General features: G+C 46.5%; 1 protein-coding gene across 2 annotated transcripts in view; it reads left to right on the top strand.

The window, feature by feature from the left end:
- NTN4 (netrin 4) overlaps positions 1-27,583 on the top strand; it is a 44,986-nt gene extending 17,403 nt beyond the window's left edge. Inside the window, exons 3-10 of one of the 2 annotated variants that reach the window (XM_030480337.1) lie at positions 1,705-1,992; positions 9,984-10,110; positions 11,388-11,576; positions 18,354-18,570; positions 19,308-19,420; positions 20,591-20,659; positions 22,479-22,649; positions 25,832-27,583. In XM_030480337.1, the coding sequence (XP_030336197.1) occupies positions 1,705-1,992; positions 9,984-10,110; positions 11,388-11,576; positions 18,354-18,570; positions 19,308-19,420; positions 20,591-20,659; positions 22,479-22,649; positions 25,832-25,968 (1,311 nt within the window). In that variant the 3' untranslated portion in view covers positions 25,969-27,583. The remainder of the gene's footprint in view (positions 1-1,704; positions 1,993-9,983; positions 10,111-11,387; positions 11,577-18,353; positions 18,571-19,307; positions 19,421-20,590; positions 20,660-22,478; positions 22,650-25,831) is intronic. The other variant, XM_030480338.1, reaches the window with a different exon arrangement.
- Positions 27,584-27,829: the final 246 nt, after the last annotated feature.

Raw genomic sequence — 27,829 nt, 5'->3', positions numbered from 1 at the left:
TCAGACTCAACCCCCTGCACAAGGGGTGTACTGCTCACCAGGCTTGTCCTCTGACTGCCTCTCCTGGTTAACCTTCTCCCTTTTCTATGTCTTTGTGGCAGAAGATCCTCAAATGCCTTTGGAAGGGAGCGTTTGCAGGATGGCAGCGTGGGGTTGCTGCATGACTTGCTTGCCAACGCACAGTGCACCAGCACACCTGAGCCCCGCTGTCACTGGCGCTTGGTCGCAACTGCGCTTGGCAAGCTGACGGGACACGCAAAAGCACGCTGCCACCATTCAGTTCCAAAACGAGCTCTAAATCTCCTTCTAGGCCAGGACAAAGCTTCCTCTGGCTGGATCCTGGCAGCTCTGGAGAAAAGCCAAGTCCCACCCAGGAGCAGTGCCCGCAGTGGTGGGGCTGGCAGCGGTGGCAGCTGGCAGGCAAAGCCCGCGGGCAGGCGAGCTGGTAGCACCAGGGTTATTGTTCCCAGGATCCCTGAATCCTGGTGAAATAAAAGGGCAGCCTGCATCAGCTGAAGTGTATCAGCCACATCCTTTGGGAAGAGCAGATTTAGGGAGAGGAGGCTTCGATCCCCATAAGCGGTGCTGGCAGGCTCACACACTGCCTGCACCAGGCACTCCACAGCACCTCCTGACAGAAAAGGATGGTCACCCTTTGCTACCACACACTGCCTTGCTTTCTGTGGGAGGCTGGCCAGCTTTTCAGGTAGCATGGGTGGTTATCAGCAGGGCAGTTTGAGGAGGTTTTAAGCTGCTGCTGGGAGCTGTGCATTGAGCTTTCAGGCTGCATCACACCCTCAAGCACTCATCAAGTGACTGAATGTTGCTAATAAATCTCGTAGTTCATCAAGCCTTCAGTGGCTGTTCAGTAAAGAGCTGTTTAACTATTTAGAAAGTGTCACTGTAAGCTGAATGTCCTGTTAACTAATACATGTGTCAGAAATGTGCCATTTTATGCCAGTGGTAGTTACATGAAGTATACGCTGTTTCTGATGTCTCACTGTAGGCAGCTAGACCAATGACTTTAAAATAAACCTCTTCAATAATGTTGGTTATTTTTATCTAGTGCTCTCAATTTTCAGCTTAAGCCAATATTTACCTATTCAATCAGACCAAGGTTAAAATAAAGACTGACTGATAAGTATTTGTTTAAACTTCATAAACCCCCCACTTTTCTTTCTTTCTTATCTCGGTTTTCTCAACTGTTGGCTTGCTGTCACTAATTCAATTGACACGCCTAATCACTTTTCTACTAGGAAGCAGCCTGGGACTGATAGGAGCCAAATATTTGGAAATCTGGGCTTTATCTGTTGAAAAATACACCCACCTTGGGGGAGGGAAGGTTAATGAAGATAACCTGAGCCCCCACCTGAGCGTCACCTGCAGGGCTGCTGGTCCCTGCACTGGGCCATGGCACATACCAGTGGCACTAGCCTCTGCTTTAAGTTAACAGTGAAATGTCACTTGACACCCATAGGGTACAGACTTCGTGTGTAAAGGGACATAGGGTAACAGGGGGGTTATTTTGCCCACAGTGGGGTGGAGATGGATTTGCTGCTCCAGCTCCTTGCAGAAGCAGAAGAGCAAATGAGAACCTGGTGCATGGTCCCAGGGGATGCTCCCGTTGCCATTCCACTCCCTGGATCACCATGGGGCTGGCTGACGTCCTCCTTTCTGCTTCTCTTGCCACGTTTCTCTGCCCAGGTGATATACCGAGCCCTGTCACCGCCGTACACCGTGGAGGATCCGTACAGCGCGGAAGCCCAGGCGCAGTTGAAGATCACCAACCTGCGGATGCGGCTGCTGGAGCGGCAGGGCTGCCCCTGTCTCCCGCCTGGCCCGGCCCCCCGGGCCCCGCAGCCCCCACCAGCCCTGCACTATGCCATCTATGACTTCATCGTGAAGGGCAGCTGCTTCTGCAATGGCCACGCTGACCACTGCGTCCCTGTCACAGGATTCAAGCCCATCAAGTCAGCTGGCGTTTTCCACGTGGTATGTACATGCACACAACAATGTCTGCGTGAACTGCAGGGAAGCAGAGTCTTAAAAATAGTAGGGACAGTATAGAGTATGGTATATGTCCGAGTATGCAGTATTTGACATGTGATGCCCTGAATTCGAAGCTCACTGAACAAAAGCGGTCTTTGCAAAGGAGGTGGTCTCCATATTGGGCTGAAGCATTGGGCTTCCTTTGTGCGTCAGTGTGGGGTCCACCAGGAGTCTTATCCTTCAAGAGTGCTCCACAGTAATTTGCAATAACACCAGAGCTAAAATATTATAAGTGTAGGGCATTTTGATGATTAAGAAGGAGGAGAGCTTCTCTGAAGTTACTGCACATCTTGTGCCCATATCCTCAGATATTGGGTTGGGTCCTGAAGCAAAAGGCCAGAGAGCTGGGTTTTGGCTGTCACTCCTAGGCTTTCTGTTGGATTTTGCAATACCTTTCTCCAGATAAAAGCCCTGTGCTCCATTTTTAAGGGGGCTCCTATCACAAAAGCTCTGAGCTCAAATCCCTTGGGACCCACCAATACCTAAACCCCAGTCCACCCATGTCCCAGAGAAGTGAAAACCACTGATCCCTTGGGGAGGTGATGGGGACAGCAGCAGCCAATGCATTGGATGCCTGCAGCGTGTCATGCCTGCACCCTGCCAATCGGGGAACACACACTGTCCCCAACACATCTTGTCCTTTCTGGCCATCTTGGCTGGCTCTGAAAGTCCTGGCTTTACTGGCAAAGGAGCAGAGGGAAAGCCAGGGCAGTCAAACATATTATGCTGAATAATGTTAGAAAGGAAAAGATCATAAAAAACCCATCAGGCAGTTACTCGAGGTAAGGAGGTCTGGCATCCATCCAGCTCATAGAGGAACTCTCATTTCACTTAAATTATGGTCTCAGGCACGAAGCAGACAGCATGTTTCCCTTCTAATAGGGCTAGTCTTGCAACATGTTGAAAATATACCAATTTGAAAGCATGCAGTGCTATGATTGATAAGGTTGTTTCAAGTAGAACTGCTCTGCTTTCCACAAATGTTCCCTGAGCGCAAGTCTTTGAAAGGAGCTGTTTGCTCAGGATTATTTCACTGGGATACAGTTGCACGGGAGCATGCTCCAGGGAGTTGTAAGAGAGCCTGCAGCCAAACACGTTTCCAGAATGGCTACAGTCTATGGAAACCACAGTGCACAGGTAACTGGCGGTGCTGTGGGAAGGAGTCAAGTGCCAAAATCACACTGAAAACCAAAGCAAGAAATAGAAACAAGCCCCTGCGCTGGACCCGAAGGGACTGAAGTTCAACTCCAGTTATAAACACATATGTGGCAGGAGTCCCAAAGGTGACGTTTCTACAGTGAAGCTGACTCATTTTACTTTGCCTTACAGCTTATCCTACGTGTCCCATAAGGGATGTGCTGGTGTAGGGATGACGTAGCCCCAGGGTTTGCAGGGAGGGTCAGGCAGTGGTAAAATGTTTCATCTCCCAGTACCACTTTTTCCATCATAGGACTGAGGCAGCTGGGGCTGAGCCTGGTCTGTGCCAGGCTCCTGCCCGATGTGAGGCTGCTGTGATTCAGGCACTGCAGTGGTACCCCACTTGTGTACACTAGTGGGGGTTTGCCAGTGTGTTGCTTCAAGATGAGAAGAGAGGGTTATTTCCAAGATGAGAGCAAGACGTGTGTTTGTATGAACAGAAAAGGGACAAAAGATTGTGGGGTTTGTGGCTGCATAAAGTCAGAGAAACTTCTGAAAAGAGAGTAGGATTTCAGAGAGGGAGCATTGTTTTGTACGTTTGACCTGAAAAAGTCACATAGAGGATAATTCTGAAGAATTACAGTCAGTCATTAAAGTGTGAGATGGGGACTTCTTGCCTTTATGTAACTGTATCTATATGGGGTTTTAGCAGAACCTTCACTGTAAAACGAAGACAACAAAAGCTGGGAAGCACATTACCATTTCACAATATGATTATAAAATCTAGCTCTGTCTTTATGCTTGTTTAGACCAGAGCACACTTGAAGAATATCCCCTGATTAAGAAAGTTAACATCAAAATTTAAGCAAGTTTAAGATACTTCAAAAAAAAAACCCCAACCAAAAAAACCCACAAAAAACCAAAACTCCCCACCCCCTCACCCCCCAAAAAAACCTTTTCCAACAAAATATGTCTGCAAGTTTTCTTAACTCCCCATTTGGTCTCAGCCCACAGGAAAAATCCTAACTTCAGGCTTAGTTTTAGTCCCTCCTTGGCCAGCGGAAGACCTGGACCTGTTTGTGGCAGTCACTGTGTGGGTACCACAGAGCAAAGCTTGCCAGCAATTCCCTTGCTCACCCTTTCTCCTAAAGGAGAAAGGAATTTATGTAGGAAAGCTCTGGTTTCATTTGAGCATCAGAAATGCCATGTCAGCCTTTAGGTGAACTCTGAATATACAGGTGTGGCTCCTATCTCTCCATGAGCTGCAGGGGAAGACTACAGAGAAGACCTGGCTAGCTTCCAGCAATGAGACGGGCTGCTTCTTGTGGGTACTGTGATCCCATGTTATACACTTATGTGTGACAGCTATCAGGATGATACAGATACACTTCCTTCTCTTCCCTGCTTCTCCTAAATTTATTCAAAGGGTTGCTACCCTAATCTCATCAACAACAGCCTAACGCATGCCCAGGAAAAAATGTGCATGGACAAACGTACCTCACGCTGTACCGTGTAAAGCAGTTGGATGAGTTTGTGAGCTGCATTATGTGGCAAACCACCCATGCAAGTAAAGAAATGGATTCACATACACTGGAGATTCCTCCTGATCTTCAGTGTCTGTGAGAAGACTGGGGCTTTGGGCTGATCTGTAGCATAGGAGCTTCTCACCCCTTGCCAGTATCTCTGTGCATGGAGCCACTGCAGTGTGTGCTTGGTCCCTTACCAGCTAAAGCATCCACATGGCCTGTTGTATCATGAAAGAGGAGATCAGCCTGGAGATAAGTAGGATCTTGATCTTTAGGACTCCAATGTGAGGAAAGCAAACACAAGGATACCTCTCGTTGACTGTGCAGTTCTGTCTCAAGGTGATGGCAGGACTTTATCCATCTCAGAGAGTCCTTGGCCCTCCCCGACGGCAGAATCCTGCAACATCTCAGTTGCTTGTTGGCCTAAACTATCAGAGGGCTGTGGCCTTGCTGGGGCTTCCTGCTTTTACCCCTGTGAGATGAGATCATACTATAAACAGATGACTTCATTATCTCATTGACAATCCAGTATTATCAACTATCTAATGTTTCCTGCTCTGTCCTTCCTTTCCTCTCCTGCACTCCTGCTAGTGCAGCCCTGTCTGCACATCTTTCACCTGCATTGAAAGAGTGAGAACAAATGAAGTGGTATGGGTTTGTTCATCCTCTTGTTCTCTTTTTCCCTCAATGTCGGTTTTAATAACATGATACAGCAGCTATCTTTGCTCTGAAAAAAGGAAGTGGAAAATTAGAACTTAGTTCTAGCTTCAATGAAGCTTCCATGGACTTAGAACATGTGCCTAAAGCAGTTTGGTATGGTGCTGCTACCAGACCGAAATGGTACTGCTGCAATTACACTTATAGACTTCTTTAGTAGCCCAAGGTGCTGTGTCAGCCAAAGACTGACCCAGGAACTGTGCTTTATTTTCTAGGCTGAACAGACAAATCAGTTCAGGAACCTGATCAGTGAATGCATCTGAACCTGATTACTGACAGCTGCCTGACAATGAGACACCAAACCCCAGATATACTTCACCTAATTTTAGGCATGCATTTGATGTACCCAGGTTAGCCACCTGATCTCCCCAGGCTCCTTCTGTAGTTATGAAGGGGTGGAGTGATAATGTGGTTGGGATCCCAGGTAGACTGATCCGCCATGCTAAAGCACTTCTGTATAGTTGGGCAGGGTGAACCTTCCTCCCCCTCCCCATGTGGCCAACCCAGTGGCTGTTATAAATTGTTATCATGCTACTGACATGAAAAGGTGCTGAAGGTCTTCTCGAGCAGTGCTGACAGAAGCCTACTGTGCAAGACATAAAAAAGCCCACCAGACAGCTCCCACACTCTGGACAAGCTTTGTATTCTTTCACAAGAACGAGATAGGATATGAGAATTTTCTCATGCATAAATTTGGTTGTCTGGTGCTTTGGGAAAGAATACCTCCCCACATGCTGACAGCAGCCAGTAGGAATTGGTTCTAAAATTGGCACAGTGGCTCGAATGCAACATGGTTTAAAAGCTATCATTAGAAACTCAGCATGAATGACGTGATTTTCCTTTAGGCTGATATCATGCCCATTTTCCAGGCAAGTAAAAAAAATAGAGAAAATACAGTTTTAACAGTTCCAAGAAAGAAATGCTATTAAAAACTGTTGCCCCTCCCAGCTATTTAGCCTATTTACACTATCAGGTCTTGGGGACATCAATTTTCTTTTAGTGTACGTTTGTGTTGGACTCTATATAGGGGGTGAGTTCTTTCAATAAAAACCTATTCATAACAGGTGACTGAAAGCATTTTTCCCTCGATGCAGGATTTCTTTCTCACTGCCCAACATTTTGGAACATGATAAATAGGGGGAAAGTATTTTATAGGATTTGACTAAAGAAAAAACTCTATGTATTTGCAATCTGAAAGGAAGCATTGGAAGGTTATAATTCAGCAACAAAAGGCTCTGGAAGGAAGCATGCCTTAGCAACTGTCTTTGTATAGAGAAATCAGCCGCTCGTTCATCTTACAGAAGTCAACTTTTGTAACACTGTTTGCATTGTGCCTTCTAATGACTGACATTGCAGCAGGGCTGTCGAGCTAAGAAGGGAAACAGTGTGAAAGTGAACTGCGATGTAAAGACCCCCTGACAAAATGAAAAATGGTATGAGAAGGCTTTGCCGCTTAAATGAGTCAAGAGCCGTGTGAATGCTGAAAAGGGTGAGATGTACTGGGAATTGTGTTGTGTACTTAGCAATGCTCCTGAATGACCCAAGTGGGTACGCCTTACAGTTAAACGTAAATCGAGGTGAATGAAAAGGGAGGAAAAAATGTCCCTGTGTGAGGGTCACATTCTGCCTTTAAAAAGGCACTGAGATTACAGAGAAATCCCCAAGGCCAAGTCCATCATTTTCACACTCTACCTCAGGTCCCAGCAGAGCTGCTGGGCTGGTTTCTCAGCCCCGGCTCCCAGCTGCTCCGTGACACAACAGGGAATTTACAGGGCACCATAGTATTGCATCTGGCCCTCCTATGGCTTTTACAGGCATTAATTTTGCCTGGTGTAGACAGTCTACTGTCTGGTTTTCACCTGCCACCTTCTATTACCCCTTCTTCTTGTCCTGTCTTTCTCCTATTTTCAGCTGTCACAGTATTATAATTAAAAAAATACCTGTCTGCCTATGGGCTGCAAGAAAGGGCTTGCTAATATTCACCTTCTTTTGTTGTTTCCAATGCATAAAAATCCTTTCTGTCATGCTGGAATTATGTAGAAGAAAAAAGAGATTTTCTTCAATGGGTTAAAGCTAGGATGGAGAGAGGTTTTAAAGCAGAGCTGTTTTAGTTATTTAGGGGGGTAACCATTATAATGCTATTGAAAGAGAATAAACACATCAGCCTGAGGCGAAGTTTTCGAAGCACTTAAGTCCAACGTTCATTACATTTCTGGGTAAAAGGAATAGGGGGGAAAAACATATTAACTAAACAGCTGTGCTGAGAAACAAGTTATTAAAGACCCTGTTTCTCTCCCCTTGCTCAGTTAAGACTGGCCATTTAGCTGTTTGGCTTGTTCATTAGCAGGTCTGCGCCCCGCTTTGCCTGGCTGAGAGGGGCTGGGGCCACCATGGGACCTGGGGGAGCCTTGGAGAGGCTGAATTTTCTTAGGCTTCAGCCCATTTGAGTAGCACTGCTGTAAAGGCGCAGCACTGCGGGAACTGGGAACCCTGTTGCCTTTGCCAAATCTTGCTCCCAAAGACTGGAGCCTGCATGGCTGCTTCCGATGCAGAAGCAGGGCCAGCTGGGCCATCATGTGCTGTGCCTCTGCATGTGCTTCTCATTCTTTTCAAACATTAGCACACATTTAAGCATAAATCAATACAATAAACCAGACAGACCAACTAGTATCTGCAGTGAGACCAACTGTGATGTGGCCAAACAGCACAGAAAGAGATGTTATCTTAGTATTTGTGCTTTAGTTTAGATGCTTGAGCATTTTGTCTGACTCCATCTGTATCTGTCCATTGCTTACATAGTCCTGTTGCTGTACTGTATTTTGCTTACTCCTGCTTTGATGATCCAGCCATTTTAATAAGGCAGGAAAGGATCACTTGAAAAGTTTTTTAAAGTTCTTGTTATTTGCATTTCTGCTGAAAAGTCTCGTAAGGACTTTCCAGGTCAGTTCTAAAGTGTTATCTGTACTGGTTACATCTGACCCCTGTGAGAGAGCAGCTGAAATCTGTTCATTAAAAATAAATAAATCAGAAAGTCATCATCAGCCAGGAATGTGTGTGGGGTGTGTGTGTGCACCTACGTAACAAGCAGGAGCTGTTTACAGCATGTTTGAGGTCCTCTTCTGTTTTGTTTACTGCTCAGTTTTTTCAGAAACCTTTTTGATGGCAGGTCTGTCAGCAGTCATACAGTTAGGAACAGCACACTTGTAAAACCACAAGTTAAACAGAGTGGAAGGCAGCATTTTCCAGTAGCAGTTGAAGCCGTGCCCCAGCTCTGGGCTGGATCACCAGGCACCCTGACTGCCCTGTATTGCTCCTGATGCTGAAAGTGGCTGGTGCAGCTCCCCAGCTCCTTTGGTTTTATGGCCAACCTGTAATATAAGCTCAGGGACATGCTGGAAGGGCAGGCTGAGGCCTCTGGGCAGCAGGAGAAGCTGAGCCATGCTCAGTGTATTGCCTTCCTTTCTCTACCACTTTCCCTATGACTGGTGAAGGAAGGAGCACAAGGGTGACGCGGCATCTCTCAGCTCATGTTTCAGCAAGCACAAGATGCCGGTCGAGCCTCGAGCCTGGCCATGCATCTGGAGAGACTTTTAGATGAAATGCGCTTAATAAAACTGTATTTAATAGCAAAATGTCAAAAGAGTAAAGCTGCAAGCACAGGCAGCCACCAAATAGCTATGATAAGTAGCTGCCCGCCATGCTCCACAGGAAAAGGCAGGGCCTTCAGCCTTGCCAGCAGAGCCATGCTGCTTTAGAGCTTGATTTCATTGCATCTAGGGGCTGTCGGGCTCCTCTTGCCCTCTGGCTACGTCCTGTTTTCTTTGCTTTTGCCAACAGTGTGAGTAATGCCAGCGGCTGACAGGGCAGCTGGCACCAAGTGTGCTACGCTGGCTTTTCATCTCTAATTACCCCCTTACACGAGGCTGTCTAGCTGTTAAATTATCTATCTGTCATGAACATATCTGAGTATAGTCACTCATGGTCCTTGTGCTCTCCTTAGCTCTTCCGTTGTTCTTCCTAGATACTTCCCAGCTGCCTAGGATGAGTAGATATCTATGGTTTGGAGGGTTACATTTTTTTTCTTGTACTTACTTACGTTGGTGATGGCAGGGCACACAAAGCGGCTGCTGAGGTTGTGGGTACTATTTCTGCAGTACTGCAAAGATGTATTCATGTTTGGGAGGAAGAAAAAGAGAAAGGTTTTACAGTGTTTCCCAGGGATGTTTTGAATCTTGGCCCTTTTTTCTCTCTCCTGGAAATTCATGCTTCAGCTGGAAACTCTCTGCTAAAGATCCTTTAGGATCTCAAAAAATAGAACGGTATGATTATACAATACCATGACATGCAGATCCACAAATACTAATCTAATTGAAAATATAACTGCAGAATATTTGCCTTTGACTGAACATCAAGGCAGACATCATGCTCGCCCTCTTTCTAGTCTATGTAATAGCGTCTAGCTGGCACGGTACCTCCTGTACATTGGCATTGCTTGTGCCCTGGAGACTTTTTGGGCTTTGCTGTAGGTGATCCTTGCTCTCTTTCCCTTACTAGGTCCATGGGAAATGCATGTGCAAGCACAACACAGCAGGGTCCCACTGCCAGCACTGCGCCCCGCTCTACAATGACCAGCCTTGGCAGGCTGCTGATGGCAAAACCGGAGCTCCCAAAGAGTGTCGGTGTAAGTAGCCAGCCGGGAACAGTGTCTTCAGGGCCTTTGCTGAAGCATAATGCTTCTCCTCCTGTGCCTTTCTCCTGTATTTCCAAGAGGCAGCAGATACTGGGGTGATGGGCAGGTGCTTGCAAAGCAGCTCGGTGAGTGGAAAGCCAATGCCATGCTTCTGCCCAGCACCCACCACACGTTTGTATGGCAGAGACAGCCCTGTTTGCACATCCCCTCAGATGGAAATCCTCATGAGACCATGTTGTCTGTTGGTTTGGGCTTTCTGTGAGACCCAACTGCATCTCCTTGAGATATGGTCTGCTGCTGTGTGCAGACTGCAGGCTGCCAGGGTACTTTATAGGTGACGGGGGGCCAACATTGTCCTCTCTGTGGGCATCACTGGCAGATATGTTTATGGGAGGCATGGCCTTCCCTGCAGGACCTGGGCTCCGCTCATTCCCTGAGTGCTGGGGCAGGAGGTGCAGGCTCTGAGGAGGTTTGGGCATTACTTCTGCAGTTCTGGGCAGGATGCTCAGGATGTTCTGGGCAGGCTACAGGGGGCCACAGAGGTCATGGGACAATCTGCTTCAGTATCAGCAGCAGTCTAGCCAGAAGGGCACTAGGGATTAACTACACCACCCCAGGAAGGTTTGCAGGCATGCCGAGTGCCATTGTTCCCTGGCTACAATGCTGTCAACACCGAAGCTAGCATCAGCCTTCTTATGTGGGCTGCGGTCACACTCGCTGCAGTATGGATGTTCCCCAAGGGAATGACAGTGAATCCCTGTTTCCACCAACAGCATTTGATGAGCAGGGGCTGTCCCCAGACTTCAGTCGCGTGGGCATCCAGACTTCCTCTGGGCAGGGAAACAGGGATGCTTGCCTTCTCCCACACACCTCCCTTCCACTTGCCTTTTCCCTCCATCAGATGCAAGGAGCATCTTGACAGCACCCACATGGCAGATGCTGTACAGGGGACTGCTGATTTCTAAAACAGGGAGGAAAGGATTCTGCCCCAGCAGAACCAGTGAGGTCTCCCTGCGCCAACCTGTGCTGTGAAACCCATACTGGAAATAAAAGAGTTAAAGAAATTACTTTTTTCTTAAATATGACCTCTAGAGGTAGGGGAGCGTGGATGAAACTGTGATGATACTTCATGCCTTTGAATGAATAAGAAGTTCATTGGTCAGGTCTCCCATTCCAAAACATGGTTCAGATTTTCGTGAGTCTTTTCTATAAATCAACATCTTTCACTGTGTTAATGAGTCTTTCTGTTCCCTTTGGCTTCAACTCAGCGTGCAAGTGTAATGGGCATGCTGACACTTGTCATTTTGACATGGATGCGTGGCTGGCATCAGGCAATCGCAGCGGTGGCGTCTGCGACAACTGTCAGCACAACACGGAAGGGCAGCACTGCCAGCGCTGCAAACCGGGCTTCTACCGGGACCTCAGGAAGCCCTTCTCTGCCCCAGATGCCTGCAAACGTAAGTCAGTGACCATTCACTAATAAAATGCTTCTCAAGTGGGAGGGTGTTGAGGGAAAGGCAAGATCTTCCTGCTCCTGCTTGGAGCAATCTTCTTGCTTCAGTGAAGGACAGGAAGTTATTTGAATTCCCTTTTGATGCTGTTTGCAAAAAGCAGTGGTGTGGTTTGCGGGGCTAAATCCTTCAGATGCTGCTGACAGATCTGTCCTGAGGATTTCTATAGCCTGGGGGCAGGGGAATAGAGATGATTCATTGACTTTCTCCTGCTATTTTTGGAGAGCAAAAGCTGCATCATGTTTTCATGTTCTCCTTGTTTGGTGATTGCCGCAACCTCAGAAGGGTGCCTCAGGCAACAGCTGATAAATAGCATCACCCACCAGTGCGTGTTCGCAGCATCAGCAGGTGGGTATGGAGGGAGAGACGGGAACATGAGTTAAGTGATATTCCACAAGGCATGACACCGAGGAGGCCAGGCCAAAGGCAATGACTTGGCCATATGTGAAATTAAATATTTCCCAAGCAAAAGCAGCAGTCCAAAAGCCACGCTCCCCAGGGACCACTGTGAGAATGGTGACTCACTGTGGGGGACTCCGGATCCCCAAACCATGCTGAGCACATTACAGTGGTCAGCTAAATATAGGGTGCAGGAATGCTCTTCACTCTGCACCTACAGCCACCCACTGGCTTCACCAGATTTCTCCTCACTGACCCAGGTCTGGAAGAGGATCTGGGTGACAGAAAAAAATCCAACTGACACCCTGCTTCTGTCATTTGAGGGGACACTGAGCACAACTCTCTCCTCCAAAGGAGACGTACCTGTATTTTGAAGGAAGAGAAACCCTTCTGCAGTAGAGAGCTGCATCCCAGGTTGGGAGGGTGTGTGTGGTTTCACTTTTGTCTGCATGGTCAGGTGGGGAACAACTGCTTTCTTCCCACTCCCTGACTGCGCATCATAGAATCATAGAATGGCTTGGGTTGGAAGGGACCTTAAAGATCACCTAGTTCCAACCCCCCTGCCACGGGCAAGGGACACCTTCCACTAGACCAGGTTGCTTCAAGTCCTGTCCAACCTGGGCTTGAACACGGCCAGGGATGGGGCAGCCACAGCTTCTCTGGGCAACCTGTGGCAGTGTCTCACCACCCTCGCAGTGAAGAACTTCTCCCTAATATCTAATCTAATTCTACCATCCTTCAGTTTAAAGCCATTCCCCATTGTCCTGACACTACATGTCCTTGTAAAGAGTCCCTCTCCCAGTTTCTTATAGGCCCCTTTTAGATACTGGAAGGCTGCTATGAGGTCTCCCTGGAGCCTTCTCTTCTCCAGGCTGAACAACCCCAGTTCTCAGCTTTTCACAGCATGATCCTCATAAGGCTCCTGGCAGCCCTCACAGCCTGTCACAGAAGTCCTCCTCTCCTCCTTTCACTCATTGCAAGGAGGAGCAGCAGCAGCTGAACTGCCTGTTTTACAACCCTAATGCTCTTTATGAAAACAGCATTGACCACAGTTCTCCATTACTTGTGTAAATAATTATTTCACTGCTATAGTATGTACACAAATTTGATTTTTTAAGCAGCAAATTTAATGACTTTTTAAAGTTCCTTTACCTACTTGTGTACATCAAAGTTCCAAGTCTCCTCCTCTGAAACATCAGAGATACTTTCCCTACATAATTATTGCCAGAACTTAGGCAATGAACTTCTGTTTTGGAGTCTTATTAGTAAAAAAAACCAGATTTAAATGTTGCACTTAGACCCAAAGTAAGGACTTGAGTGGTTCTTTCTAACTCACAGATTCAGCCTTGCTGATTAAAAAAAAACCCAGTTGGATTAATTAACTCCTGGTAGATAACACAGGAGGAAAGACTGAAATAAATTCTGTACGTCACCCTCAAGCTCCAAAATGTGCTTTTACTGGGGTTGTGCTAGGATTATAATTCATGATGCTCTTAATGTGCCAGCTCCTATCAGGGAAGACCACATACTTTTCTGAGGCCATTAAAGCCAAGTCAAGCTTTAGCACTAATTTGAGTGCAGTCTTCTGGACACCTAAAAATAATATCCTTACTTTGGAGGTGGTAAGAGTGGCCGCCATCTCCTGTGACATCCCATCAACGAGATGGAGTTTCACAAGGGACCCATCATAGGGTTTTCCTGGTGCCAGAACACCCAGTGCAAGCCCTGAGGCTGTTTGGAGGGTCCAAGAGGAAGTCAAATGGCACCTCTTGGGCTGGCCTGCAGAGAGACTTCTTCCTTGCAAAACCAGATGAAAACAGAGGTCTTGGGATGTGTTGCTGCAAAACAGCCACGGCTTGAAGGGAAGGCTGCCAACAGTGTGCATGTGCCTGTGTGCAAGTTAGACCAGTGCTAATGAAGTCAGGCATTACATCACACCATTAGCTCAATGTTAGCAGCATCCCAGGAGACTTGATTAAAAAATTGCTCCCAGCCCTTCTGGGCAGGAGGAAGCTGTGGAGATGAGATGATTAATAGGTATTTTTGTTGACGTATGCCGGTGCATGGCCTTCTTGACTTTCTGCATTCATCTCTAAATCACTGGCCCATGGCATTCCACATATTTTTCCCCCAAAAAAATGTGCCTGACATAAAGACTATAAATTTGTTTCCGTTACCCTTTAATGCAACAATCCAGCCTCTTTATGGACCGACTATGTATTCATGAACTCTGGTATTTAAAGGCCAAAAGTAACATATATTTAACAAGAACTGTGAGATAGCCTTGAGTACAGTCTGAAAATGCCTATATTTATTTACCTTCTACATTAAGTGCGTGTACTTTGTTGTTCGTTTTATTGTATTTATGAATTACCGAGCATGAGGTACCCAAGTATCTCAGCATGAAGTACTCGTAACTCCGGCATAAATAGGGTTCCACAAAAACATAGGGATTATCTGAATGCTTTCCTTTCAGACCATATTGCTACAAACACAGAGATTATTTCTCTCTGGCCTTTTCAACCCCCCCCCAAGCGCTCTCCTCCCTAAGACCCTTTCACCATTGCCCTTCTGGTCTCCTGCTGGGGGGGATGCTCCCTGCACCTGGAGACCCAGCATCTCACGGGGGAGCCCAGCAGCTTGCAGGGCCATAGCAAATGACTAATGACTGTTAAATTACATTATATAAGACCAATTACAGCCTATGCCTGGCACATTTCCAAGGACCATGCCATGGTCTGCAATAACAAGGGACGTGCATGGTGCCCTGTTATTCTTTTGGGGAAGGCCACAGCATTGCCTGCTTGCTTCTGGCTCTGTTATTGCTCAACTGCAGGGCAGCATTGGAAATTTTAACATACCAAGGTCAAAGTAAATAAAGGAGTTGTTAAGCCATAATCTTTAAGGATACTTTAAAGATTCTTGTAGGCGAAGAGCATATATAATATTTGCTCAGGAGTAGGTGTGTACCCAATAAAATGAGACATTCTGCCATTTAAAACAGCAATCTGGTGACTCTTTCCCCCCGCCTTACCTATCGGTCCTTTTCATTACATCCCTCATGAATTTTTAAGCCTCAGCTACAGTACAATTGCAGACAATAAATCGGGGTTTATAATTGCTGAGTTTATTTTTGCTTTTCAACCGTAGGTTTTTGAGGGTAAATATTTGTCATTTCCAAAGGTTAGTGGGCAGCTGAAGAAACCATGACACTATCACCAGTCCAGGGTGGGGAAATCCAGCTCCACTGGAGTCTCGCTCACTGGGTTTTGATCCCAATTAGCACATGCCATGCCAGGATAGGCAGCTGTTCCTTCATATGTGTATGGAAGTCATGCAAAATAATGCTATGTGCTACAGGGTGGTAAGCATTTTAACAATGCTGCTTGCAAATCAAAAAGAAAGCAAAAAGGTAAAGCCTGTGTCTTGGACCCAGGCTAGTGGTGCCCAGCCAGCACTTCTTGCACTGGAGCTCACTTGGCCATGGAAATCCCCAGCCTCTGTGGCGAGATGGCCACAGAACATGTGATAGGCACTATCTCAAAGCCTTGCACTGGTAGTCTTGCACTCTACACCCATGTTTCCACCACAAAGTGTCATCCAACACTGTGTGTAGCTGCTTTATCTGCTGCTCAGATGCTCCTCTCACGTTCCTGGAGGGGGATCTCCTACTACCTGTGCTACAGCGAGGTGCAGATTGGGTGGAAGGAGGAAAACAGTCTAAAACCAACACTCAGTGCAGCAGTCCATGAGGGACAGTAGCTGCAGCTGCCCGGTGTTGTATAATCAGTCCTGCAGTCCTTTTCTTCATGCCATTGCCATGGTATGGATGCACTTGGTCCTATTTTGATGCATGTGTTTCAAAGTTAGTACAACGCACTCACTTTCGAGCTCTAGATTCTCATTTCTATGCTCATTGCCCAGCATGTTCCCACTGCAGCACCTCACAAACGTTTACCGTGTTCCCAGTTTGCCACCCAAAGCATCCAGCTTAATGTCCCTTAGTATCATCTTGAGCCTTCACCCAAAGTGCAAGACCAAAAGGCTTCAATTCACCAGCCGCCAATGGAAAGCAGGTTGGCACCTTGGTAGCTCATAAGGGAGCAGCCAGGAAGGATAGGGTCCATGGAGGTGGGTGCGCAGCCCTTGTAGAAATGGCCAACCTTTGCAACACATCTCTTTGAAGCTTTGATTAAAAAATATAGCCAACTACATGCTCATTTTTAAATGCTGTTTTAATTGCCTATGAGCTTGCTGCTGTGTTTTTCATAACAGCCTTTGTAAATTTAATGTTCTTGCCACACCATGGTGTTGCCACTGCCATTAAATTTTCCATTAGGAAAAAAAATTTTGTGAAAACATTGTCTAAAACATAAAATGCTCCAACCCCAGTAGGGGCTGGGTGTAAAACAGCTGAAACCCAACTGAAACAGGACCAAATCTCTCTCTGAGCAGTGGGTTTAGCTCACTGGCTGCAGGAGGGTAGAAGAGCTTTAAGTGCTTGATATTTCCCCTAAAGGGGCTGAGGAATGCCAGAAATACCCACCACATCTAGTAGGAAAAGAGCATTTGACTACATGTATCAGGTGTAAAACACTTCACAGACTTCAGGAGAAAGGTATGTGGGGTGAGCACTGCTGAAAACTATGCTATTAAAGGTACTGGAGTTCACTGCCTGCAGCTAGTTATGCAGTCTGTGGAGAGGTTTTCTAATCTTTTAATTTTATATAATTATATTTGTTTGGGAATGGAAAGGGTGGGGAAAAATTGGGGATTACTTTGGCAAAGATTTTGGAATCGTAGTCGCCTCTAAGTTAACTGCCAATATTAACCTATCCTTTAATACTATGAAATGACACTCCAGGTATGTCAAATCCCTGAAACCACAAAAATGTTGTCAAAGTAAAACGAAATATATGTGCACAGCAGTAAGTATTTTAAGAGAAAGGTTGTACTGCATGCAGTGGCTTTTCTGCTTCATTGCCTTCAAGCTGCAAAATAAAAATATTTGTACTGGAATTTGGTGAAAAATTTCCCTCCAAATGAATTTTTTTCAGGAAATCTGATTTTTATGTAAATGGAGCTTTAGACAAAAGTCTTACAGCAGGGAATTTTTTGCCATAATGCACAAGCTTGATTGTAACGTCCCAGTTAGTTAGAAAATCAAACCCTGAGGGCAGGAGAGCACGAGTCACCCAGCTACTGGTCCTGTGGGGAACCATGCTGCCTGCTGGCCAGGCCAAATGGCCAGAGGTTTGGCTCACACTTCCTATAACTGTATTTCTGATATTTGAAAAGATTTAGGGAAAAAGATTGTAGTCTTACAACAGACACAAATTGCATTCATGCAAAAGAAAAATCCTAGGCAGTAGATAAGGAAAACTTCATACCACCTATTTTAGGGCATCCTTTCCAATTTGTGAGAATGGCCATTTCTCCCAGTGTGTCCCAGTATGCTTCTAGTGCATTGTTCTGCTGTGAGAGGAAAAAAAGAGCAGCCAGCGTTTCTGACATGCACTCTGCAAACCCATGTCCTGGAGTATATGCAAAAGCATATCTCTGAGCCATTGGTGTCCTCATCCTTTTTTGTTTGTTTGTTTGTTTTTAAATCATAGAATCAAGCAGGTTGGAAAACACATTCGAGATCATGAAGTCCAACCATTACCCCAGGACTGCCAAGGCCACCACTAAACCATGTCACTGAGGGCCTCATCTACATGGTTTTTGAGCACTTCCAGGAATGGTGATTCCACCACTTCCCTGGGCACCCTGTTCCAATGCCTGACTATCCTTTCAGTGAAGAAATTTTTCCCACTAATTGATGGCTTTAAAAGAAAATCAGACAGAGACAGAGGGGTACTTCTTTGCTCAGCCTCCCCTTTAAAATGACTGTTCTGAAGGGGTTTTTAACCTCCTGGATGCAAGACGGTTGTTACTACTTTAGAAAGCAATTGCACTCTGATGCAGTTTTTTCAATGAAGCACCCACAACTGCTTAAACGTCATTGTGAGCCAGGCACATCCCTGGGTATTTGGCTGGACTGGAGTCCGGGTGCTACAGGGCAAGTGATAAAGGCCTGTTTGGCAAAACATAACATGACACTAGGGTAGGGTAGCTAATTAAGATGATAGCTCAAAAAAGTTAAAATCATACAGATTTCAAAGGGAGACTGCTCAGATTTATATGGGTGGGGGTCAAAAACAAAGCCCAGAAACCCCACTGTGTCCCTGGGCAGAGCAGTGTTTTTGTAGGCATCTCCTGCACCTCTGTCCTGCAGAGCTTTTGCACTCACAGATACTCTCTCCCTCATGGTGTCCCCTGCAGCGTGTTCCTGCCACCCCCTGGGATCAGCCGCGCTCCCCCTGGGCCCCGGCACCTTCTGCGACCCCAGCACCGGTGACTGTCCCTGCAAGCCCGGCGTGGCAGGGCCCCGCTGCGACCGCTGCCTCCCTGGGTACTGGGGCTTCAGTGCCTACGGCTGCCGCCCCTGCGACTGCGCCCGCAGCTGCGACCCCCGCACCGGTGACTGCCGCAGCAGCAGGTGAGAGGGGGAGCCCTGGGCACCAGCTCCCAGCCTCACCTCACCCCCAGGATCTCCATCCAATGGAGGGTCCTGAGCATCCCCTCCCAGCCTCACCTTACCCCCAGGATCTCCATCCAATGGAGGGTGTTGCACTGACCCTACTTATGCATGGCACATGAGCTGAAAAATATCCATTATGTAAAATATTTGGGGTATGGTCAGGAACTGGGGACAGAGTAGGAGCTGAGGCTGCGATTCACCTGAGGCCTGGCACACCATGGCAGGACACCACTGGTGTTTGGTTATTGGCTCTTGGTGCTCGTGTTAATGTATTGGGTGTTTTACATAAACTTCACAGGTGCTTCCTCTCCACAAGCAAAATATGGGCCTTAAGGATATCTAAGTGAGAGGATACCAAAGACTGAATATAGTTGCTGTTGCAGCTCAGCTTGTCTTAGGCTTGGAGTCAAGCTCTGACTTTTATAAGACAGTACATTTTAATAATCCAGTCTCTGGATCTTATAAGTTGCTTTTTTTTTTACCGCACTAGGGATATTTATAGCGTATAAATCCCAATAATTTATTTTAAACCCAGAATGGATTCATGACCCACTCTGACAATACTCAACCTGTTCACTTTCCAAAACTGCTCCTTGCATTTAACATCACCAAGACATGCAATCATGTCGGATGGGTTGGTAGTGGCCTTGCTTTCCACTGGCTCCAGGTTGACCATGTCCCTTTCCCTCCAACAGCTCAGATGTGACCTGGCACAATGAAGCACCTCCTTTCCAGGCAGTGCTTAATGAGAGCGAGCCCACCTGGGGCTGGGAGGACGAGCAGGGCTTCTCAGCACTCCGACACTCCGGTAGGACAGAGGCTTCATGTGTGTTTCCCTACCCCATCCCTCCCACCAGCAGCCAGTGCGGATACAGTCTTCTGCACTAGCTTGCAATTAGCACCCTGTCAGTTGCAGGAGGGGATGGATATTCCCCCACTGGCATCCTGTGTGACCGCCTCCTTCCCCTCTGCAAGTTAGAGGAGTCTTATGGCTCACCCCATCAATGTGAGGACATGCAAACCACCTAGGCAGATGCTCCATGCTGAAAGCCTGCACCCAGTGTTTAGCTGTTGGTAAAGAAGGCAAGAATTGCCTGGCTGAATTTGCAGTCCCAGCTCTGAACTTCAAGGCTGAATACTCTTATGTTTTACTTGGCTATCATGTTTTAAACATGTCTTTATATTCAGTAGAACTGCTAGATGCTGGACAAACCAGCAACATCATTTAGAGGCTGGGGGTTGCCACTTCACTGGCAGGTAATTGGGAAACTTCTAACTCAGAATTTATTTTGCCGATACCCACAATAACTTTGGCATCAATTGCAGCTCACAATGCAGTTAGAGATGGCCTAACATTTCAGCTATGGCTTCAGCTGGGGAAGTTATTTCCTTCTTGTCCCCCCCGTCTGGAGGAGGTGGGTGCTATGTGAGGCTGCTGAAAGGCAGGTTGACCTCGCAGCACAGCACCAAGGCGTCCTCCCTTGCAATCACTGCATACAAACAGGCAAATGTCATTTCCTCCATCTTCAGAAAGTGGCACGATAAAATCTCAAAGATACAATAATTGAGTTAATCGAGAGGAAAGCTCCATCATTTGTCTGGGCAACTTCATTTTAAATGTAAATAAGTGTATCACGTTATTCTTTCTTTGTTCTAAGATCACGGAAGTCATTAATCTGCCTTAACCTCTGCAACATTTCCTTTTAAAATCTTGTCTGGTACATTACGGTGTGGAAAATACCACAGGGAAAGATACGTGTGTTATTTGCATAACAAGGCAAAATATTAAGGCCTTTGTTTCCCTTCTCTTCAAATTGGAAACAAGGAATAATTGCCCTTGTACTAAGATTGTATGTTCAGCCTGCATATGAAAATAGGGCTTTTTTTGCATGGGGTGTGTGGGCCATGTGAAAACCTCTCACAGGTCCTGTCTCTTAGAGCACAATCCACAGCCGTTTGCTTCCTTCTCCTTCCGCAGGTAAATGCGAATGTAAAGAGCAAGTTTTAGGGAATCCCAAGGTCTTCTGCGGGATGAAGTACACCTACGGTGAGTGCGGGTGAGGTGGCAGGGACATAAAGGGAGGTGGTGTAAGTTGGTCCAAGAGTGTCAAGCATGAGACGTGCTGTTGTGTGTACTGCTCTATCCCAGCAAACCCGTGGGCTACTCAGGCTGAGGGCAGATCTTTGACATTTCCAAGATGTATACATATCATGGTGCCAAGTCAAGGTGGGTAAAACACCTTGATCTGTTATGCACCATTCTTGCTACCAAAATACCCTTGTGCTAAAATCATGGGAGGACTAGAGCTGTCAGTGTCCCTGAGAGGTTGTCTGGGTCCAAGATAGACTGTAAAGCACTATTGCCAAAAATGGGCCACTGAAACTCCACCTGTAGACCAGGTGTCCCAAACACAGTGTGGAAATCACTAAATCTGAATTACACCAAATGTAAGGATGGACAGTGATCACTACGCTAGGCACTACACTGAGGAAACACCTGCAGCCACTGAAAACTCTCCCCATCAACAAAGTTCAGCTGTTGCGATGGGATGATGTGTATTGTCTGTGTGTCTATTGGATCTATTGTCTGTGTGTCTATTGGATCTAAATGAATGAGAGGAGGCAGTTTGTTTCCCAGACCTGTCTGGTGTGTGCCGGTGAACCACCTTCTTCATACCGCAGCAGAACAAGGAATGCTCTGCTTAGCACTCCCTTCCTTCACAGTCTTCCAGGGATCTTTTGCACCCGTTTCGTCTCACACTGAAGTTGAAAATGCAAGGAGAGAGAACCCATACCTCTGCAGGCTGCAGAGCAACCCACAAAGGGAAGTTCAAGGGGCTGCCAGCTGTTGAAATATAGCCCTGGCTTAGCGATATTAGCAAAAAATCTGATTCTGCTTTGCCCTGGCCACCATAGTGACTGTGTTTAATCTTGCAAAAGATAAGGAAAAAAAAGTCACAAAAATCCAAGTTCATAAATCTTATCTAAAGTGCAATCAGGCTTCCTACCCTTTCATCACTCAACTCACAAAGGTGTCAGCTAAACTGGAGAGACAGATGAATTATGGGGCTCATCATGAGCTTCGGGAGGCCATACTGCAGGAAGAGTTTTCCCTGAGCTTCCTAACATGCAGTGCTGAATAAAGCATCCCCATATGGTGACACCTACAAGGTGATGCAGGTAGGGTTCAGCACAGTCAGGGGGAGGGTCATATACAGGACCTGAACTCTGAGCCTCCACCATGCAGGGGCTCAGCAGATGGGATACCAGGCAGCAGGAGTGTGCCTGAGGGTATCTGCGAGCTCAAAATACTCCATGGTTTGCCTCAGTCCCCACCAATGTCTCAGTCTCCACCACTCCATTTGGATTTGGCAGTTCTGCAAAGCAGGAGGACCGGCAGCAGGAGTGCTCACCAGGGTGGAGTGAGGGCAGCTCATCACACCCCGCCTGCTGTCTGGCCTGCCCAGGCTGTGGCCAGCAAAGCCTCCACGTCCATCCCTAGAACCAAGGCTTTCCACTTGGTTTCCACAAGCACTAAGGAAGCCAAAGTCTTTTCTGAGCTCCGGGGGAAAATGGGGCTCTCGCAAGTTTTGAAAACCAGGTCATTGGACTTCTCCCACTGCCCACATGGTGGGTCCAGGGGCCATGGCCAAACCCACTGGCAGCATTCCTGCCCACAAGTATGGGGATATATGCGCTACCCCGGCAGTTGACCCTGCGCTCCCCAGCAAAGAGCATCAGGCGAACTCTACTGTAATTAAGTAATTGTCCTCATTGCTTCACCCAGACATCTGCATTAGACCAAAAAAAGAGAGAGCACTGTAAATAGTTTATACAGTCCTAGTTTCGAATTTATGTCTTCCCAGTGATCAAGACAAAAATCTTGTCAGCTCATGACAAGGGCTCCCATGCAGAAGTCAATGTGAAGATTAAGAAAGTCTTGAAATCTACAAAGCTGAAGATCCTCCGGGGCAAGAGGACACTCTACCCTGAATCCTGGACTAACAGAGGCTGCACTTGTCCCATCCTCAATCCCGGTAAGTTTGACTCCCTGAGCAGTACATCTCCACCTCATTTACACAATTTCCATTCCCACTTCTCTATCTCCTCATGCGAGTGAGCTGAGATTGCAGCCCAGTGTCAGGCTGTTATGTCATCTGGGTTCCAACAGCAATCTCCATCAAATCTGAGTTTTGTAGAGCTAAACTTGGTTCATTCTACAGACTTTCAAACATTCTCTTTATGAGGCATAATAGCAGTCTCACAGCTTTATGATTCTCAATATGTTACCAGAGGGAGGGAAGTACCTATCACGCCACAACTACATGACATATTTTTTCAAAACTAATGCTAATTTGAATCCATAAAAACACACTTAAATCTGATTTGAATCATATTTTCATGAAGTTCTAATCTAAACTCTCGTTGAAAGTAATACTCATTTGCATTGGCTTCACAGTTTTTTCTCTTCTTCTTTCACTGAAATGGAGTGTAACCAGTGGTGGCTAAGCAGCGCATGCAGTTGCCAGTAGAGACAAGGAGATGCAGACTCAGGGTTTTCTTCAACAGAGCAAAACTAAGCTCCAGCTGGCACACCTTTCTTTACAACTCCGAGATAAACCAACAGTTACAGCTAATTCAGATAAAGGTTTTTCTTTCCATAAGGCACACACATCACTTGGAAATCACCGATCGCGATGGCAATTTAGTACTGATACATCCCTTATGCGTGCAGTACTAGGAACTTCCTTTGGGGGGAAAGGGCTGTCTGTGACGGTGGGTCACGCAGAAAGGTTATTCATTGATGGGGTGTTTGCAGCCTTCTTTCATCTCCACCGGAGGGACTGCCTTTGGCTTTGAAGGCAAGGTACCGTGATTGCAGAGCTGTAGTCATGAAGTCTTGTCAGGTACCAGGATCGGACGAATCAGCAGTGTTAGACAGGACTTTATTGTTTTAAGTGCAGTAAGACCTTGGATATTGGTAAAACACCGTAAATCTATAATTAAGTAGATACAGCTGCTTTATTTTTCCATATGCAAACACAAGCAAGAAAGCCCAGATATGGCTGCCTTAACATGAACCTGGAGGAATGCCATGGAAGCTGTCAGACACTGAGCATGCAGGGTAGCCCCGGACCTGACATCCAGCTTTGCAACTCTGCTAACTTCAGAGGAGCTTCACTGTGAGGAGCTTTTTTCCCTACCAGAGGAAAAGGCAGCAGTGATCACAGAACCGATGAAGATAGCTTGGACACCAGCTGAAGGGTGGAGGTGCAATTGTCCTTAGGGACAGTCCAGGCATCTGACGTATCAGGTGTTACTCCCTTGCCAGCTCTCATGATTTACACTGCAAAGCTTGGTATTGTCTTGAAATGCAGCTGCTGGCATCCTGCGAGTGTAAATTAATCTCAGTTTTCATGTTAGAAAGAAGTTGTGAAGTTTGGTCCTAATGGGAAACTTGAAAACATCAATTGAGTGTGCATCTTTATGAGTCAGTCATTTCAAAGGGGTAAAAAAGGATCCCAGATGATAGTTTTTAAAATGTCATTATTTTCTTTAGCTACCACATTCATTTCTGAATGGTTCTAAATCTACTATATTAGCAGATTTAACCCTCTCTCAGAGTAAGAGCTTCTGACCTCCAGACGAATAAACCAACAGCCAGATAAAAAGCCAAACTGACATAAAACAATTTCCTGACATATAGCTATAATGGAAATCACATCTCCCAGAAACGTAGAGGAGATCAAAGATAAAAAGAGCAGAAAGAAAGACATATTTTTATTCTGTCTCACGACACTGGAGGTGTACAAAAAGGAGGGTAGACTCTTAATGTCTCTGTCAAGAAATAAAACCCCACAGCAATATTTGCTTGTTCTGTGAGGGTGTATGCCACATTTCTCTCTCAAGGAAGACAGATTTAGGAGCCCTTGAAAAGTGATGTTTATAACAGCAGGACTGACATGACCAAAATGAATGTCTTGAAAAGGGTGATACTGGCATACACATATCCTGTGTTTACTTGGCAGAAGAGAAGTGTGTGCCCAAAAACTCAGATTAAGTAGATAACAAATTGTATTGAATTAAAGAAAAACATGCTTGACCTTTAACTAGGGGACACTCTTTATTGTGAGCTACAAAATGAAAACCCAAGAAAACATGAGCAGACTTCCCGCTGCAGCCAGGATGGAGTGGGATGACTGAGAGCACTGGGGGAGACCCATCTCCCCCAGGCCAGTTAGTACCGCCACATGGTGCTCCCCACACTGGTGCAAGGAGGAGGGCTACAGGCAGGTCTCATACTTGCTGTATCCCAATTGTGCTGCAGCAAGATACTGTCCCTGGCTGGGAGCTCCTTCTGCCATAGGAGAAATTATCCTCCTTGTTTTCCCCATTTATGGCACATTCATGTCCCATTTAGGCTGTTGGGATCTGTGGCAGTGATTCTTTAGCTAATTCAAGCCAAAGGCTTCCCTCCATCTCCCCACTTAGCAGTTATTGCTTGGCTCCAAGCATCCTTTGAGACGTGCCCTGAAAGCCAAGCTCAGGCCTGGGTGGCTGGGGCAAGCCCTGTGGCAGGGCATTGTGGGGCCACACTCCAGCCCTTTCTGGCAGCTTCTGGACACCAGGTGGGGCTTCACCAGACACTGTTGTCACGTCTCTAAACATCAGGTGGAGGCAGAAATTAATGCATCTCTTTTCAGTGTGGCTGCCACCCTCTCAGGCTGTTCTGGGGTGTTGGCACCAGCAAATCTAGTATTGCCTCTCCTCTGGGTCTGACATGTCTTTGCCTGCAAGGGGGCACCAGCCATTCTGAGCAAGGCATCAGCACTGGGCCATCCTGCACTGTCATTACTGGAACGCACTGAATTGGCCAGTTTCTAGGCAGGTATTCAGGATGAGGCAGGTGGCTGCCAAATGAAGGTAATAGCAATTCCCAAACAAGGAATAAAAACTTGTAGTGCAGCAGCCAAAGTTCTGCTTCCATTTATATTTAGAAGCTAACAAAATCAAGCTTTGTGTACTTCATCTTACTGGCAGATGTGCCATACGGGTCATTTTTCCATAGATGTAGATATATGAGAGAATCAATATATATAAATATTTGTTTGTATAAGTCCTTTTTACGTGGGACTAGATATCCAGGCTGACCTTGCAGTGTCAATAGGCCTCTGAAGTGTGGTGCTGTGCAGTCCCTGACCACTTTGCTGGTTTGCAGGCTTGGAGTACCTTGTGGCAGGACATGAGGACGTCCGAACAGGCAGACTCATCGTCAACATGAAAAGTTTTGTCCATCAGTGGAAGTCAGCTCTCGGAAGAAAGGTCCTGGAGATTTTGAAAAGAGTCTGCAACTAGAGGCGCGTGACTGCCTTGGGCATCTCTTTATGCACAAAATGCAACAGCCTTCAGAGAGAGAAGACCTCTAGGATGAAAACTGGAATGTAAGAAAATAGTGCCAAAATGTGTAGCGAGGCATTCAGAGTTGTAGGTGCTGTCTAATTTAACCCTTCCTGGCCAATGTTCATTCACTCGCCTGTAGCTTCCTTGCCAGGGGTTTGCCTGAGCCCAGCTCATGGTTACGTTGAGGGAAACAAAAGGAAGGGCAATGCTTGTCTCACCATAGTGTGATGTTGGAGCAACTCCTATGAAGCCAGTGATCACCCCAAATTGCCACCCTAGAGAGGGAAAGCATGCCGACAAGCTACAGCTGAGAAGCAAAGCACTGCTGCCAGTGCCACCAGCAGGGATCTTGAGTGACTTCCAGAGGCTCCTCGTGGATGCTGTGGGGAAGGCAATGGCCGCAGCGGCAGGTAGGCACTGGCAGAAGCATGGCTGTGACAACCACTCTTCAGAAATATCCCCTTGGGTTAAGACATGGCTCCCGTCAAAGAGAATCGGGTGCCACTTGCTTATAACCTGATCACCCCACTGAAGGTTTTGGGGGCTAAATTCTCTGCTGGTGCTGGCAGGGACAGAGCTGCCAGAGTGAATCAAATCCCTCTGCCTTGGCGTAAGCGCAACACAGGGCAGAGGCCAGCTCTACCCCCACCGCATGGCTGCAGAGAAGAGCCAGCTCCAGAGGGTGCAGCATCTCTGAGCTTTTGTCCTTGATGTGTTAAAAAATGAACCTAGCCCTAGTGTAAATATTTCGTTGTATAAAGCACTTTACTACCTGCCACTTCACGGTGCAGGAAGTCTAATTGTGTTGGGGAAAGAAGAGGTTGAAGGTGGCACATGAAAAAAACCCCCTGAAACAGAAGCACTCCTGAAGACCCCCCAGTTGGACGGCGTTAATGGTATAAAGGGAACGGCCAGCCTGGCACTGGCCACTCAGAGTATCTGAGGATGCAATCTGAAAGATAAAGTATTTGCACTGAAGTCCCAGCTTCAGACCAGCACTTGGACCCCGTGGGCAGGACTCCAGCGAGACTTCGCTAACAGTGGGAGAAGAAGAAGAGACTTTGAGATGAAAAATGCAATTGCCAGAGAAGAAAACCTCTGCCTGCAGGAAAAGGAGAGGATATGGAGAAAAGACTCACACTCACATTCACATATCACAACCCAGCGATTCATGGTGGGCCTGGAGTTTGTTATATTTTTATGTTAGTATTTAAGACTGAACATTTTATTTGTTTTCTTCTGTGTTATTGTTTGCAATATATACTGCCATTATACTTCCTCATTAACACCAGTATGGAATATAGCACAGTTTACTGCAGTTTTCAGCACTAAAATATATCTTTTCTGTAAAGCATCTTTAAACCACATTGCATAGAGTGTATTTTGTTCATGAGTGTGAGGGGAAAGAAAAAGAAGACATACAACACCGGAAAAGTCATGAGTCTACCAATCCACTTTATGTATGTATTTTTCTTTCAAGGTCCTGTGGACTCATAAAAAAATGATACTATTTTGGTAATTTGTTTTTATATCTCATGTATGTAATAAACGTAATATGATTTCAACTTCACCTCCTGTTACTGCTTATGCCACTGGCAATTCAGTCTTCATGACTGAGCTAAAGAGGATAGTAAAGATGGTGCTGGGGAAGGAGAAGCTGCCATGGGGAATATTTTCCTCTCTGGCAGGTTAACATTCACCATGTGGTAAAAAGCCAAATAACATGGTTCCACACATCCCATTTCACCCCTGTTTTGGGAGGCTTGTAAGCTCTTCTCATAAGGGGAATTGTACCTAAATATTTTCAAAGCTGGCT

Source organism: Strigops habroptila, chromosome 3 (genome assembly GCF_004027225.2).
Source record: "Strigops habroptila isolate Jane chromosome 3, bStrHab1.2.pri, whole genome shotgun sequence".
Lineage (NCBI taxonomy): Eukaryota > Metazoa > Chordata > Aves > Psittaciformes > Psittacidae > Strigops > Strigops habroptila.
This window is presented reverse-complemented; position numbering and strand designations above follow the sequence as displayed.